The 18,387-nt window shown below is 35.5% G+C and overlaps 1 protein-coding gene and 1 long non-coding RNA gene across 2 annotated transcripts in view; one reads left to right on the top strand and one right to left on the bottom strand.

The window, feature by feature from the left end:
• Window positions 1-7,928, bottom strand: part of SH3BGRL (SH3 domain binding glutamate rich protein like) — a 70,276-nt gene extending 62,348 nt beyond the window's left edge. The window contains exon 1 of the mRNA XM_010949751.3: window positions 7,700-7,928. Coding sequence (XP_010948053.1) covers window positions 7,700-7,744 — 45 coding nt within the window. The 5' untranslated portion in view covers window positions 7,745-7,928. The remainder of the gene's footprint in view (window positions 1-7,699) is intronic.
• A 41-nt stretch (window positions 7,929-7,969) lies between these two features.
• LOC141576449 (uncharacterized) lies at window positions 7,970-13,765 on the top strand. Its single transcript, XR_012504860.1, has 3 exons — window positions 7,970-8,535; window positions 8,921-9,014; window positions 12,715-13,765. It is a non-coding gene; the product is annotated as an uncharacterized LOC141576449 (long non-coding RNA).
• The last annotated feature ends 4,622 nt before the right edge of the window (window positions 13,766-18,387 follow it).

The following is an 18,387-nucleotide window of genomic DNA, read 5'->3' as shown; positions in this document are numbered from 1 at the left end:
CTGCTGGAAATCCCCTAAGCTTTAAAAGTGTTTGGCTACACTCCAACTCTGTGATAGGGTCTCATTTCCAAACAAGACTAAGCCAAAGGGACAGAACTCATAAAGACTAGAGTCCAGGACCAGAGTTCAAGTCATAGAAGTTCTGCCTTCTAGATGAACTGAGATATACAGAATCAGAAAAAGCCACCTTTTAATTATGTTGGTCTATAGCCACGCATAGACACTTTTCAGGGAAGAGAACTAAAGTCATAAAAGTTCAATATGTCACAAATGGTATTTAAAAATGTGCCCTTGGCTATGCAACTTTATTTTTTTAACATTTTTATTGATTTATAATCATTTTACAATGTTGTGTCAAATTCCAGTGTTCAGCACAATTTTTCAGTCATACATGGACATATACACACTCATTGTCACATTTTTTTCTCTGTGAGCTACCATAACATTTTGTGTATATTTCCCTGGGCGGAGGGTGGGAAGGGATAGACAGGGATTTCAAAATTGTAGAATAGATAAACAAGATTATGCTGTATAGGCAACTTTATTTTAAGAAAGAACTAAATTGTATATGAAAATGTTGCTACTAACCTCTCTATCTCCCCCACTCCCATCTAACTCTCACATGCAGATTATGGATGAAGACATATTTGCCTGGTTAGGCATCATCCAGTCTTTTTCCTTCTTTTCAGGCATCATCCAGTCTTAAATGGCAGTTATAGGCTCCCAATCACATGACAAGATTTTAATGTACTATTGACATAATTTCTGTTCAATACCTATACATTAAGAGGATGTGTAAATAACAGTGTTTAAGAGTGGGTTCTGGAGTCAGAACAACCTGGTTTCTAACCTGCGTTCTGCCATCTGTAGTTGTTTGATCTTGAGCAATGTACCTAATATTCTGGGACTTAGAGATATCTTCTCCGATTATATGAAATGGATCTAATACTAGTACTTACCTCAGTGTTATCATAGGATTCAACTAATTGAGATAAATTATGTAAATTGTACCTGACGTACACAATGCATAAATAAATGTTAGGCTCTAGTATTACTAGAGTCAAATCTTGAAAGGTAATTAAACAAAAATCCAGGAGCACTAGCAACTAATACTTTAAAATATACATTTTTTTCAATTTGTTGTGGTATTTTTAAACTTATATCTAATTATGGCCTGATGTTCTGAAACACTTGAAACAAACTAATAAAGCCAAAATGTGAGGAACTGAGCTAGAAACTAATCCCTTTTGCTTCAAATTCTTCTCTATTGGTTGGCCAAGTGTAAAAAGTCAGCTTTACACACATATTAATTAAATTAATTTAAAAATCATAAATGAGCTGCCCCTTCTCTCTAAATGTATGTTTGTTTAATCTTGGTCTGCATTGGAGGAAGTAATTAAGTGCTGGGTTTAAAAGGTTTCCTGGTGGGCTGCAAAGTAGAACTGAAGGCAAACAGATGGTCAGACAGTTATCAACAGATTCTCAATCTGTTTAATTTTATAAGTAATAAATGAAACACAACATTCACCCTTGATAATTCAATTAAAACAGAAAACATTTCTGTAAAAGATGTATGTTTGATTATACAGTATATATTTTAGAAAATAATTTAGAGATGAACTACAGAGAATTAGAACATTCAACCTAATTGTGTCTGGGTGCTTCGATTTATTTTTTTTCCAACTCAACCCAGGAGGAGAATTGACCTTAAGGTTTATTGATCAAAACCCTTCCTCAGTAACTAGTCTTTGAGTTAGAGATGAATCCATTTTATCTTTTCCATCTACCAGATTATGAAACTTCTGCAATAGATTTTTTCCTACAACCATTCAACTTTTAAGTACCTTTTAAAATTTCAAAAATCATCATCATTGATAACTGTTTTCCCCAAGCTTCTGTAAATTGAGCCAAATTATGCCAAATGCTTTGCCATTGTTGCTGTGAGATTTAGGAAGTAAGTCACCAAATATATGGCACCAAACTGAAGGCACTGATCTTGGTTCCTGTATCTGTCATGTGAAAGTTGTCATTTTCAACTTTTCAGTGCATTCAAAAAGCATGTCCACACAGTCATTTCATGAATGGTTTCTAATTTTGCTCTTCTAAGTAATTAATGAATACCTTTACATAGCACTCAAACAAACTTGGCAGCTACAAAAAAGACCTCAGCATACATCAAATCTATGTTCAATTTACAAATAAAGAGACAGAGCAGCAAAATACTCTGTTACCCAAATGCAATTACTTGAAAATCATATAGTTGAAGAACAATGGTTTGTTGTTCTATATCCAAGTAAAGAATGAAGAAATGAAGAAAATACTGACTAGTGACTAATTTTTTGGCAATCATGAGTGTTCATTTTGTTCACTTGTTTTTATAACTTGTGTACAGAATAATCCCATAGAGGAAAATCACATACATTTCACTTATTACATGGACAGTCCAAGCTACAACTAGTTTATGTTTTAGCAGTCATTAAAGAGATGATTTTACCAAAGTCATTCCATAAATAAAACCCTCAGATATCTATCACAATCTATCTACCCCAGTCTTAAAATTTCTACACCAAGCTCACCTAAAATGCATAGAGACCATGAAATGGAGATTATTATGGATCTGAGGGGAAATGTATGGGAAGAAAACTCCCAAACCAGTGAAAATTCTCCAAGGTATCATCACTGTAGCAATCCTGATCAAAGGCCAGTTTTGATTTTTGTTAAAAGTTATTGAAATGAATTAAGTTTATTATAGGCTCTGTGCTTACTATTTCTCTCCCATTAAATGAAAATTTACAGAGCATTACTATCTCAAGAGAAAAAAAAATATAGTGTATACTACTGTGTTACAGTAGAACAAGACATTCTGAACAGGCAGAATTCACTTCCATTAAAAAAAAAAAACAGTATTAAGACCTGAATTTTCATACCTTAACCTATAAAAGACCAGTTCCAAATGTACGTCTTTTCTATTTCCCTGGCCTTGAGTGAATAGTCATTTAGCTCACTTACTGACATTCACCTTTAGACAACTATCCCTCCTCTACACTGGCTCCTCATTTTTCTACTCCTCTATATGTATATGCCTGAGCAATTTTTCCACTTACAGGACCAACTCCCTTCTATACCTCTCACCTCATGTTCATATTTATCTCCTCATGCCTCCTAGCTGTCATGCATCACTGGGCGGATTTATTTATTGGTGGTTAAACACAAGTCATTTGGATTTAAACAGCTTGTGTTGGATTCAAGTTCTGTGGCTTACGAGTTGTGTGACTTTGAGAAAGTTGTTTAACCTCTCTGAACCTCTATTTTCTTAACTTAAAAACAGAGATAATCACTTAGAATGACATTCTCCAGGAGCATCCATGTTGCTGCAAATGGCATTATGTTGTCGGCTTTTATGGCTGAGTACTATTCCATTGTATAAATATACCACTTCTTCTTTATCCAGTCACCTGTTGATGGACATTTAGGCTGTTTCCATGTTTTGGCTATTGTAAATAGTGCTGCTATGAACATTGGGGTGCAGGTGTCATCCTGAAGTAGATTTCCTTCTGGATACAAGCCCAGGAGTGGGATTCCTGGGTCATATGGTAAGTCTATTCCTAGTCTTTTGAGGAATCTCCACACTGTTTTCCATAGTGGCTGCACCAAACTGCATTCCCACCAGCAGTGTAGGAGGGTTCCCCTTTCTCCACAGCCTCTCCAGCATTTGTCATTTGTGGATTTTTGAATGACGGCCATTCTGACTGGTGTGAAGTGATAACTCATTGTAGTTTTGATTTGCATTTCTCTGATAATTAGTGATATTGAGCATTTTTTCATGTGCTTTTTGATCATTTGTATGTCTTCCTTGGAGAATTGCTTGTTTAGGTCTTCTGTCCATTTTTGGATTGGGTTGTTTATTTTTTTCTTATTGAGTCGTATGAGCTGCTTATATATTCTGGAGATCAAGCCTTTGTCGGTTTCACTTGCAAAAATTTTCTCCCATTCCATAGGTTTTCTTCTTGTTTTACTTCTGGTTTCCTTTGCTGTGCAGAAGCTTGTAAGTTTCATTAGGTCCCATTTGTTTATTCTTGCTTTTATTTCTTCTAGGAGAAGATTTTTGAAATGTATGTCAGATAATGTTTTGCCTATGTTTTCCTCTAGGCGGTTTATTGTATCTTGTCTTATGTTTAAGTCTTTAATCCATTTTGAGTTGATTTTTGTGTATGGTGTAAGGGAGTGTTCTAGCTTCATTGTTTTACATGCTGCTGTCCAGTTTTCCCAACACCATTTGCTGAAGAGACTGTCTGTATTCCATTGTATATTCTTGCCTCCTTTGTCGAAGATGAGTTGACCAAAAGTTTGTGGGTTCATTTCTGGGCTCTCTATTCTGTTCCATTGGTCTATATGTCTGTTTTGGTACCAATACCATGCTGTCTTGATGACTGTAGCTCTATAGTATTGTCTGAAGTCTGGGAGAGTTATTCCTCCAGCCTCTTTCTTTCTCTTCAGTAATGCTGGAGAGCTGTGGAGAAAGGGGAACCCTCCTACATGGGTGGTAGGAATGCAGTTTGGTGCAGCCACTATGGAAAACAGTGTGGAGATTCCTCAAAAGACTAGGAATAGACTTACCATATGACCCAGGAATCCCACTCCTGGGCTTGTATCCAGAAGGAAATCTACTTCAGGATGACACCTGCACCCCAATGTTCACAGCAGCACTATTTACAATAGCCAAAACATGGAAACAGCCTAAATGTCCATCAACAGGTGACTGGATAAAGAAGAAGTGGTATATTTATACAATGGAATAGTACTCAGCCATAAAAGCCGACAACATAATGCCATTTGCAGCAACATGGATGCTCCTGGAGAATGTCATTCTAAGTGAAGTAAGCCAGGAAGAGAAAGAAAAATACCATATGAGATCGCTCATATGTGGAATCTAAAAAACAAAAACAAAAACAAACAAACAAACAAAAACAAAGCATAAATACAGGACAGAAATAGACTCACAGACAGAGAATACAGACTTGTGGTTACCAGGGGGGTGGAGGGTGGGAAGGGATAGACTGGGATTTCAAAATTGTAGAATAGATAAACAAGATTACACTGTATAGCACAGGGAAACATACACAAAATGTTATGATAACTCACAGAGAAAAAAATGTGACAATGAGTGTGTATATGTCCATGAATGACTGAAAAATTGTGCTGAACACTGGAATTTGACACAACATTGTAAAATGATTATAAATCAATAAAAAATGTTAAAAAAAACAGAGATAATCATAGCATGTAATTCATAGGACTAGAAACTGTCAAGAAAAAATTGAGATAGTACCTGACACACTTAAGTGTTCCTTCTAACTGTCATTACTGTGGTTATTATCAAGAAATCCACTGTGAAAATCAACATACTTGCTTTCATTTCTCAACTTTTAAGAAATAAGTGTTCTATATTGGGGAAGAGTTGAGTACAAATTTGAAAACTTTGTTTTTTTAATCAAGCTTTGAAGGAAAGGGAATCTTGAGATAAGGTCAGAATAAGTTGCAATCATCATTGATCCTCCCTTGCCTGATAAAGCATCAAATATTGGTTATTTTTATGATAATCATTAGGAGGAGTAAGAAAACAGTCAAAGATTACCAATCCCAAACCAAAAGCTTTCTTTTAAATGTTCTTTAGAAAACTATACTTAGTCACTTACAGGAGCATCTCACTTTGTATAATTGTTGGGTTCCTGTTAGGATATTGGCCCCCAAATTTCTGAAGCATATATTAAAAACAACATAAAAGCAATCTTAAAGGAAAACCCTTTCTTTGTATTGCAAACTGAAGAGTCCCCATTTATGTTATAAAGGTGTTTTTCTGAAGTATACCCACTTTATACTGTTTTGATATCATTTAAAAGTACTGTAAGATTATAATAAAATAAGAATTTATTTTGGAAATATGCAGTAGAATTCTGACAACAGGTTCATAAGAACTATAACTGATGCAACAACAGGCAAATCTCTAATTATCCACAGGAAAAAATAAACATAATAGCATAAATATTTCTTATTTGCATAGTTTTCAACAGTGGAATCTAATAATGGACATAATAAGAGAGAATAGTCATTTTTAAGGCTCTAAGAAATTTAAGTCAACAAAGAGTTAGAGTTATTCTTACTTGAATAGAAATTCTGAAAGGAGCCTCTTTTTGAATCTTCTTTTAAGGGAGAGTAGAAGAGCAAGAAAGCCAAGAATAAATAGCAGTACTGAAACTGTGTATCGCCCAAACTGAAATCCTGAAATTAACTTCCTGTGTTCAATCTAATTAGAAGTTTAACTAAATGTATCAAGCTGATCTTTTAAATTTTACAAATATTGCATTGGACTTGAGACTCTGAGCAGCTCGAATATTACTTTGAAATATCATAATTAATATATATGGAAGATAATAAGGCAAGAAGCTTATAAAGTGAGGTTCAAAGACAATATAAAAAGTTTTCTTTTTTCCAACTGAAATTTGCTCCAAAAATGTAAGTTTAAGTATTCTATTTCAAAACTATCTAAACACACCCACACATGGTAGCCACAGAAGACAAGTTCAAGGTTCAAGGTTTTTATGATTTCACATAAATTTCAGTTCTATTCCAAACCCTCTTAGGGGATAAATAAACAAAACAAAAACACACAGCAACAAGAACATGGAATAGCTGCTGCTCTAAAGCTCAGAAGAGGGAGGGGGGTTCCTACACGGTACATTCTGAGCCCACACATCTGATCTTGCCACTGGTGGCTTTTATCTTGGGTTGTGAAAAACAGAGACATTTCCATTTATCATGGATATACACTCAGCTTTCATCTCAGTTTAGCCTATTGCTCCCCACAGTTGTTTAAACTTGTTATTCTAAATTAAGAGCATGCGAATGAGGGGGGCATCCTATCACTGAAGAAGCAGTACTGGAGTTTGTCACTACACAAGAAGCCACCCACTTGTTAGTTCCCTTTCCAGTTCTCAATACACTTAAAGCAGTTAGGCACTGTTTGAAGTAAAATCTTTTGAAAGAAAATAAAAAGTCAAAATCAGGGATCATATGGAAGAAAAAAGAGGTCCCTTTTCACATTAAGTTTAAGAAAACCCCACAATTTTGCATCATTGTTCCCAAATTACCCTCCCATTCTTTCTAGTTCTAACCAACTGTTTACAGCCACCTCTACACACTGGCAAATAACTATTTGATAATAGGGATCTCACTCTCTGATACATAATCACAATGCCTCAGTAGGCCTCCACTCAATCATCATCAATAAGAGCATGTTTTACATCTTTAAGAGATGTGTACTCCTGCCCCTTGCTTCAGTACCTAGAGTACACATGGCAAATATCCCATGGAAAGCAACGTGTGATTTTACTTGACTTCTTCACCTACCCCTAAAGACCCTATAGCAGCACTATGTTCCATTTACCAGAACTCGGTCGCATTCTTTTTCCGTCAAAAAAGAAATGTGGCCCTAACGTCATAAGTCAACCAAAGCCAAACTCCATGGAAAAGTGAAATCGATGTAACAAAGGGAAGAAAGGGAGGAAGAGGGGGTTGGGTGGGAGATGCGTGTCTACCGAAGGAGAAGCTGCCAGACAAACTTCTGCAATTTAACCGTTCTGGGGCAGCAGGAGACTGACATGCAGGAAAACGATAAAGGTGGGCTCCCCACCCTCCTTACCGCCGTCGAGCCAGAGGAAGATGCAATATACACACGGATCACCATCCTGGGAACAGCGGCTGTAATTGTTTGAGTCCTGCAAAAGGCTGGAGAGCAGCTGCAGCACAGGCTGGAATCAAGCTAGGGGCCATACAGAGATTGGAAGAGAAGGGTGGGGGAAGGTGGAAGGGGAACTCGCCGGAGCCCCGCCTCCTCCCTCCGCTGATTTCACTGGACTCTGAGGGCTGTAATCCCAGCCCCAAACCCCGGAAGGCACAGGCTCGTTTGCATCGTTTCTAATTTTTTTTAAATTGGGAATCTCGAATAGCACCGCGAGATCTGTTGAAACATTTATTTTTGAACTATTCCTTCCCTGAGGAAAGGGAAAGGAGAAAGAAAAAGAAAGAGGGAGCATCGAATTAAATTAGATTACAACGAAGGACCTTTTCCCACGTAGACTAAAAGTTCTTTGTGTAACTTCCTGCTCAGAAATGTGTGCAAATAAGAAGACGTCTTCCTTGAAAGAGGAAGTCATATGTTGAATCTAGACGCTAGTAAGAAAGCCCAGGTTCTCAAAGCCTCGTGCATTTTAAGACTCCTATTATGAAGTGATTGTTCTGATGTTAGCTGGTGGCAGGAATTCGCCCTGAAGGACTGAGCGCTGCCTTAGAAGGTTTAAGAAAAGTTTCTGGTTTCCCTAAGCCCAGAAACGGCAGGATTAGTTTTCTTTTTGAGTTTTGCTTTATTGTTAAGTTAAGGAATACTGCTTCTCTGTGAGAATTCGCAGGAGACCTGATTGACTGGCAAACTCAAGAATGGAAGAAGAAATTGCAAACCAAAAAAGTTGAAAATACAGTGTAAGAAAGTGAATGATTTTTGTTTTGTTCTGTTTTATTTTGTTTGTTTTCTGACTGAGGAAAGAGTTTGGGCCATATATTGCAGGAGATGTCTAAATGATAAACAGAGAGAGCAAATGGTTATTTGTAGATCTAGGGAAATGAGCAAAACAATTGGTAATGTCCAGAGAGAGACCATATGGAATGTAATTTCAACTTCCCAGATTATGTTAAATGAATAGAAATAAGGAATTGCAAGATAAATGAGAGTGGAGATGGAGTCAGTAGCCTGTCCTACTTATTTACTTTTACTTTGCAGTTTGTCCTTCCTCTGCATTCTACTGGTTTATCATCTTTGTCTAGGTCCAATAGTTGCAATAGCTTCCTAATTGTTCCCTGTTCACAGATTCTCCCTTCTCCAATCCATGTGATCCGTACAACCTTGAGAGGTGGATATTATCACATCAAGTTTTCAGATGAAAAAACTGAAACTCAGGAAAGTAAGTAATCTTCCTAAAGTCATATAGCTAGTAGATTCCAGAATTAGAACTAGACTTCAAATCCAACCAACTCCAAAGGCCACCTTCTTAAATATCATTGTAATACACTGTCTGGAACAGGGAAAGTATTCAATAACTGTTAGCTATTTTTCTTCCTAAACATTATTTTTATATATCACTAAAGACAATGTAGACTGAACTACTTAAGGCAGGTATCCACTGACGATCAAACCAAACCTAAATTATGTTGCTAAGGAGCTCCCACCATAATCTGGTCCTACACTATCCATACAGTCCTAACCATTGCTCCCCCAAACTAACTTCCTTGAATAATCATTGTTGACTCCCCACTACAATCATCACACTTATTCCCATTTCCATACCTTTGCTTTTCCTGTCCATTTCTTCACCTTTCTCCCACATCCTTACACCCTTTTCTGCCTTCTCCTTCTGTCCAGCTCTTACCTTTAGTAGACACAAATCAAAATCTTTATACAAATAATCATGCTGAAGAAAGTCAGGGTGATTAACCACCCTCATCATTGTCAACATCAGAGTGACTGTTATTGTGCTTCCCAGCCCACAGGAGTGGAAAATCTTCCTTCAGGTTTTAATTTGGCAAAACGGGCATAATTTGCCATATAATTACATAATCTAACCTCCTACCCCTTTATTTATAATTTATGAAAGAAAATGAAGAGAAAGAAAGAACTCTTCTGTTTATTCTACATACCCATATGACAAAATATCTCCAGAGAACTGAGTGGCAGGCAAGATTAGCAATATGTCCAGTGGGTCTTATCTGGAACTTTGAGAAGACAATTCCTGGTATTTAGTTTCTTTTAAATGCAGTCGTATTAACCTAAGTGAAAATTTCAGTAAGCTGTGCATAGAGTGGTAGCATTGGGGTGTATAGCATGTGCATAGGTGAACAGATAGAAAAAGAAGGCTACAGAATTGAGGATATCTGTCACATGGAAGGATTCTATACAGGAGTCTAATAAATTCTGGTAGATATGGGTCATGCATATGGTATAGAATAAGAACTAGAAGATGTCTCTCACTCAGAAATTCTACCTCAGGTATCAACCTCTATGCTTCCCTCCTTCCAAATCTTTTCACTATTCATTGGAGGTTCTGCTTTATGCTGAGAAAACTCTCCCATATCTTCAACCTTTTCTCTAAATGTTCCTTCTACCTCCTTGACTTAACTGATACCTGTTTCTTCAGGACAGCTCTTTCCTTTCTCAAGTGGAGACTTCTTATGTTCTCACACCCTCCTCAAGGTTAGGAGTCTTCAGGTGCATCATCTTCCTTCCCAAAGCCAAAAGAGAAGGATCTGCCTAGAAGCTTCATTTTCTTGCTCAGCAAATAACCCCTTCCTAGGGCAAAAGTATCTCTAACTCATCACTGAGCTCTTTGAAGTTTTAATTCATCCCTTTTTCTTACCCTGGTAATTCCTCACTTTCTTGTCTAGGTCTTCGATGTTTTTAAGATTTTGTTAAGTGTCTTCTAACATTTTAAATTGCCTTTAGTAAGAGGGTTGTTCCAGATCACCTAGTCCACCATTGCCAGAAGAGTAATTTTCCCTATTTTTAAACTTTTGAGAAAGTAAAAATATTATTTACCCCACAATACAGAAAGAAAACTACAAAATCACAATTATGAAATATTTGATGAAATATCTACAAAAAATTACCATGTCAACTTCTTAAATAGTAAATTTGGTATTCATAAGAATTTCATTTAATTTGAAAACAATTTGGAGTTTAGATTTTTTTCCTACAGCAACAGAATTCCCAAGTATATATAATGCTTGAAGAGAAATAACTATCAAGCATAGTTTAATGAATTGCTTGGTGCTGAATAATTTTAAATTTAAAAACAAAATTATAGGGGAGGAAGGTATAGCTCAAGTGGTAGAGCACATACTTAGCATGCATGAGGTCCTGAGTTCAATCCCCAGTACCTCCATAAAAAAACTAATAATAAATAAATAGACCTAATGACCTCCCCCTAGAAAAAGTAAATAAATTTTTAAAAGTTTAAAAAATAAAAACAAAATTATAAAATCTTAATAATATTTGTATTGAACATTTATATTTAAGTCAGAGGTACATTTGAATTTTTATATTTTGGTGTTTCCAAAATAAAAGTGCCTGGGCTCTTGATGGTATTGAAAGAGGCTTGACTGTTGGATGGAACCACCAACAGTGTTATTCAATGATGCCCTAGTCCCCACCTTTCTGCCTGCTCTGGCAGATGGGAGACTAGAAATATAACATTTTTCTTCTATTAACAGGCAACACATTAACATAAATATATCTATCCCCCCCTAAAAAAAACCCAAAAACAAAAACAAAAAGACTCCGTACTTTGGAGGATTTAGTGTTGTTTTTCCAAGGGTTTCCAAGCCTGTTGCAGTCACCTGCTACATGGTGATGTGCAACAGCAGGACACAACTTTAGGACTTGATGCCAGAATTTGTCTTCAAGTTGTCTTCGTAGTTTTGAGTCGAGTTCTAATTTCATCCAAGACATTATAATCATAGCTGTAGCAGCTAGAGGGCACCATATACCCATGGAACATTAATATTCTGGTGCTTGGATTTTTATCAGCTCTGTACAGAATTCCGGCAGACAGGTAGAATGTCATTTCATCCATTGTCCCCAAGCAATAACAACAACAACAAAAAATGTCTCAGGGAACAATGAGACTCCAGGAAAGAGAAACGACTATTTCTAAAAAGCTTTTGATACCTGTGGTAAGGGCTACTGGCCCATTATTCTTTCACTTGGTTACCACTGATCCAGAAAAGTAGTGAGTCAACCTGTGAAGATAACTCATTGATCACCAGAAGAAATGTAATGGGGTTAGGGTGGAGGGTGATTTCCCAGGTATTATTTCTTCCAAAGAGAAGCCTGCTTTGAGATCTCATTCTCTCTCTCTTTCTCTCTCTTTCTATCTCTCTCTCTCTGTCTCTCTCTCTCTCATGCACGCAAGCATGCAAACACACCATAATTTATGGAATTATAAATCTGAAAAGGACCTCAGAAATCAGTTTCAACCCCCAGCTTCCTTCATGCTTTAGTAATAATAGCCCCATCAAATGGTTGCCCAGGCACTGCTTGTGAACACCTGCTGTTGCAGTGAACTCACAACTCCTGAGGTATCCCCATTCCATTTTTTTGGTCAGTTCAAAACTTCAGTAAATTTTTTTCTGAGGTTCAGCTGTTTCCCTCCATGTTTCTCTGATACTAATAATTTCCAGTTATAAACTCATCTCTATTCTTGTGAAAGTCTTTGTAACAGGAGGACTTCTCTCCTACAAGTTAATATTTCCAATTTTTCTAACCATTCTACATATGCTGTGAGATCTAGAGGGCTGTCTTCTAAATATGCTCTAATTTGTCAATTTCTCTCTTCTGCAAAATGTGGTCCCCAGAACTGAATATCATGCTCCAAGTATGGTATGACTAGCACCGTGTAGAATATAGTATGCGGTTCTCATTTTGGACCCTGTGTTTCTCTTTTAGCCCTCTTATTAGTGGGGAATGGTTATCTTACTGTGATTTTAATTTACATTTTCCTTATTACTTAGAAGTTGTGCACCTTTTCATATATTTATTGTCTTTTGGATATTTTATTTTGTGGAGTATCTGTTCAGAACTTTTTCCCATTTAAAAAAAATTGTTTCAAGGTTCTGCACAGCAAAGGAAACCAGAAGTAAAACAAGAAGACAACCTACGGAATGGGAGAAAATTTTTGCAAATGAAACCGACAAAGGCTTAATCTCCAGAATATATAAGCAGCTCATACGACTCAATAAGAAAAAAATAAACAACCCAATCCAAAAATGGGCAGAAGACCTAAACAAGCAATTCTCCAAGGAAGACATACAAATGATCAAAAGGCACATGAAAAAATGCTCAATATCACTAATTATCAGAGAAATGCAAATCAAAACTTCCATGAGGTATCACCACACACCAGTCAGAACGGCCATCATTCTAAAGTCCACAAATGACAAATGCTGGAGAGGCTGTGGAGAAAGGGGAACCCTCCTACACTGCTGGTGGGGATGCAGTTTGGTGCAGCCACTATGGAAAACAGTGTGGAGATTCCTCAAAAGACTAGGAATAGACTTACCATATGACCCAGGAATCCCACTCCTGGGCTTGTATCCAGAAGGAACCCTACTTCAGGATGACACCTGCACCCCAATGTTCATAACAGCACTATTTACAATAGCCAAAACATGGAAACAGCCTAAATGTCCATCAACAGGTGACTGGATAAAGAAGAGGTGGTATATTTATACAATGGAATACTACTCAGCCATAAAAACCGACAACATAATGCCATTTGCAGCAACATGGATGTCCCTGGAGAATGTCATTCTAAGTGAAGTAAGCCAGAAAGAGAAAGAAAAATACTGTAGGAGAGCGCTCATATGTGGAATCTAAAAAACAAACAAACAAACAAAAACAAAGCATAAATACAGGACAGAAATAGACTCATAGACAGAGAATACAGACTTGTGGTTGCCAGCGGGGTGGAGGGTGGGAAGGGATAGACTGGGATTTCAGAATTGTAGAATAGATAAACAAGATTACACTGTATAGCACAGGGAAATATACACAAAATGTTATGATAACTCACAGAGAGAAAAATGTGACAATGAGTGTGTATATGTCCATGAATGACTGAAAAATTGTGCTGAACACTGGAATTTGACACAACATTGTAAAATGATTATAAATCAATAAAAAATGTTAAAAAAATTTGTTTGTCTTTCTTTGTCTCTATCCCAAATAGCAGCCTCATGCCCCTTATATGTGTTGTAAATAATATCTTCCAGCCTGACCTAACAGTGTCATTCTATAAGCAACAGCTTTAATTTTAAGTAATTTAAATATGGCATATTTTCCTTTATGGTTAGTTGCCTTTATGATTAGCTTTATGTCAGTTTTTTAAGATATTTTCCAAATCCTGATGGCACTAAGATATTCTCATATTCATTTATAAAAGCTTTATTATAGTATTTTACTTTTAGAGTTACAATCCACCTGTAATTGACTTGCATGTAAGATTTGAGATATAGATCAAATTTAATTTTTTTCCAAATAGATATCCAATTATTCTAGTGCTAGTAATTGGAAAAAAATTTTTCTATTGCTTTGCAATGCCACTTTTGTCAAAGATCAAACAGTTTTTGTATCTCTATTCTGCTTCATTTGCTTGTTTGTCTGTCCTTACACCAATAGCACACTATCTTAATTATTATCAAATTTAATATCTTAAAAACTGGTACAGCAATTTCTCCTACTTTGGTCTTCTTCATTAAGTGTCCTCTCTGTAGTCCTTTATATTTCTTTCCAACAAAGTTAGAATGTTTGTAACTGCAATATAAAAAATACAATTGATTTCTGTATAGTGACTTTGTATCCAGAAATTTTGCTGAACACAAATGTTAACATTAATAACATATCCATATATATTTTGGAATTTATGTTTACACAATTCTATCATCCAAGAAAAGTGACAGCTCTGGCTTTTCTTTTCAATCTTATACTTTTAAAATTTATTTTCATTTTCTTGTACTGAAATTTCCAAAACATTCATTCTTCTTACTATTGCTGTGTAATAAACAACTCCAAAACTTAACAGCATGAAACAGTTATTTCATCATGCTCAGAGATTCCATGGGTCAGGAATTCAGCCAGGGCATTACAACTAGTATTTTTCTCTTCTCTATTGTATCTGAGGCTTCAGCTAGGAAGTCTTGAAGGATGAGAGTCACTTAATGGCTGGAGGCAGAAATCACCTAGAGATTTCTCTATCCATATATCTGGTGCTTATGTTGAGATGATTCTCAGATGCAGCTCAGCTGCAAATCTTGACTACAGTACTTATGTGTGATTTCAACATGTGACTTAATGCTTTCTCATGACATGACAACTCCAGAAAGTGAATCTTCTTTACAATGCAGCTCAGAGCTCCAGCAAATAAAGCAGAAGCTATAACCTTTCATAATTTTACCTCAGAAGTCACATAACACTACTTTTCCAAAGAGCTATACTCAGAAATAAGGGAAACAAAATAAACAGACTCCAAAGGGACCTTGATTATTTTAAGTTAATCTGGGGTTTCTCCAAAAGCAGAAGTAATTCCTCTTTGGAATAAGATAGCATCATCCAGATTCTTATTATTACTACACTTTTTAAAATCTACAATGTCTAGAACTCAAAAACAATCTTACTTAAAAAGAGAAAAGATGTGACTGAAAGCCAAAGACGGAGAGAAAACCATAAAAGCAGCCACGGAATAAAGAATAAAAAAGACACATTACCATCAAAAGAGCAGCAGTAGGATCTATTGCTGGTTGCTCTTCAGAAAGAAAAAAAAAATAGGAGACAGAAGGCAATGGAAATATATCTCCAATGTGCTGAATAAACATACTAAAACCATGTTTCCAAAATGATATCTATAAAACATTAATTTGGGATAACGTTGATAAGTGTGTGTACGTGTGTGCGCGCGCACACATACACACACTACAAAATAGTTCTGTGCTCACATTTGGGAAATACTGCAAATGTCATGCTATTGGAAACGTGTAACACACTTTTAAAACTCTGAAAAGTCCTGCAGTAAATACATGTGAAGGCATGTTTAAGTTTAACTTTGCTTAATCTAATGTTTCCTAAATTTATCTAGTTATAGAAAAGTTGTTTTGTGCATGTGTGTGTATTTTTATTTTTGTTTGTTTTGGCAGCACTATCCCATTAACATGAGTGTTCTGAAGGATACCAGTTTAGGTGGTCTACTGGTCTAGCATAATATATTCTTAGTGAACCCATACTGACTTTAGTGATCATCACTTCCTTTTAAAAATACCTTTTAATACATTTAGAATTTTTCTTAGAATTCCACTGTTTCATTCAAATAAATAAAATGATATTCTCCCATCATGAGTCTTGTGGAACTTCTTTTATTCCCTTAAGAGTACAGGTAATCATCCATCCGTTTCATTCACTAATATCTTCACTATTCTGAGAACTTATTCCCCCATGACTCATAGAGCCTAAGCGTTAGGGTAAGAGGTACCATATGTGAGTATCAAGTCTCTCTGTAAGTATTTAGAATGGGGTCATATGCTACAATAAAGCAGATGAATGCAAACATTATGAAACGGTAGACTGTAGAAAAGAACATTTCTATTTTTAGGTGATAAGATTGAAAAGAAACACTTTTAGCATGGTTATTATATGCCAAGCACTGTGTACAGCACTATATGTACCTTATTTCATTAAATCTTTATAAAAATTTAAGTGAGATATAGCTCAGTGATAGAATGCCTGTTTAACGTGCACAACGTCTTGGGTTCAATCTCAAGTACCTCCACTAACAACAAAACAACAAAATCTTCATAAAAATCCTGTGAAGTAACTATTACTGTCTCTATTAGTCAGAAAACTAAGCACAGTGCTTAAGTAACTTGCTCAAGGTCATGTAACTATTAAATAGGGAAGCAATATTGCAAATATACATTTATTTGATTTCATGTGTTCTTAACCACTACGCTGTACTGCCTCCCTGAGGACAAAGATCATATTATATTTATATTGTAATACTTCAGAATGCTTAACATAGTAGTTGCTCAAAAAAATTGCTGAATGGATGAATATATAAATAAATACATTTCAGTTAGATCAGGGGACTTTCAGGCATTCAAATTACTTATGTGCTCTAGGATAATACCTCTATCATTCTTGGAACTTCGATTCCTATTTATTAATATTACCCACTAGTCTTCTATAAATTCTAACTAAATGCCATTAATACATTTCAAAATTAATCCTTGGAATTCTGGAAACTAAACCAAAGGAAGATTTTAAAAACAGTTTAATAGATTACTGTATACCCTTGAATAAAGGGCTGTAAGATGTGTGAGATTTCCATATAGAAAAGCACCAGTGTAATGAACAAAGTTTTTTTTTTTAAGTTTTGATTCTTATTTTCCACTAATGAGACTCTATTATTTTACTAGAGGGTGGTCATCTTAGATATCACCAAGTATTGTGATAGTATTGGCATCATTTTTAACTTAAGAATTATAGAAAAATTATTTCCAATTTTTCAGGTTTTCTCTGTTCACCATCTTAATTGAATACCTGCTGTATCTCCAGGGGTTCACAATAGTATAAAGACAAACAAATCTAAGTAAATAATTCTAATACAAGAGAGTGACAAGTGCAATAAAAGAGACGAAAGCAGGATATTATAGGAAGAGATTCATTAAGACAAGGTGTACCTGAAAAGGTTATATTCATTCAAAAGACAATTTATTGGGCAACCATCACATGCCAGGCACTGTGCACATTATGAAAGAGACAGAGATGCATTAACATGAGAATCCTACACTTAAGAAGTTCATACCTTTGTAGAATTAACTAACAAGAAACAAAAACTATGATACTAACTGTGGAGTGTTATAAAAAAAAGCTACATATAAAACAGTGTTTAGAGCAAATCTTGGATAAAATGGGGAAGGCTTGCTGAGGAGTTAATCTTTTTTTTTTAAATGTTTATTTATATTGTTTTGAATATGTAATATACTCAAATGGTTCAAAAAGAAAGTAATAAATCGAGATTTCTGTTGAGAAGTCCCATTCCTATCCCCTCCCCAACTGCACCATTCTTACCCCGCACAAGTAACTACTTTATTAGTTCTTGTGGCTACTTGCAGTGTTTCTCTATGTAAATACAAGAAAATGAAGATATATGTCATTATCACTCCCATCCTTTATTTATTCAAAAGGTATTATACTATAAATACTCTTCCTTTTCTTACTTTTTCTTAACTTAATTATATATCCTGGAGGTTTTCCCATATCAATGTATAGAGAGAGGTTCCTCTGTTTTGTAAAGAGATGCACAGTGTTCCATTGCATAAGTGTACCATAATTTACTAAGCCAGTTTTTTTAATGAGTGGACATTTGGGTTATTTCTAATCTTTTATTATTATAAATAGTATACCAATAAATAGCCTTATATACATATGCAAGTATATCTTTAGCTATAAATTCTCATTAGGATTACTGAGTCAAAGAATAAATCCATTTGTATTTTTGATAAATATAACCAAATTATCCATAGGAATTGTCCTATCAAAATATATGAGAATGCTTGTTTCCTAAAGCTGATTGGTGAAAATTGTCATTGTAGCTTGATGTATATTTGTCTTATCACAAGTGAGATTGAGCATTTTTTCACATGTATGGGGAATTTGTACTCCTTTTCCTCTGAAATGTGTATTTTTCTCATTTTTCTAATGGGTTACTTGTCTTTTTTGTATTAATTTCTAGG

This window comes from Camelus bactrianus, chromosome X (assembly GCF_048773025.1).
Source record: "Camelus bactrianus isolate YW-2024 breed Bactrian camel chromosome X, ASM4877302v1, whole genome shotgun sequence".
Taxonomy (NCBI): Eukaryota; Metazoa; Chordata; class Mammalia; order Artiodactyla; family Camelidae; genus Camelus; species Camelus bactrianus.
The sequence above is the reverse complement of the archived record's forward strand: the minus strand, read 5'-3'. Positions and strand labels throughout refer to the sequence as shown.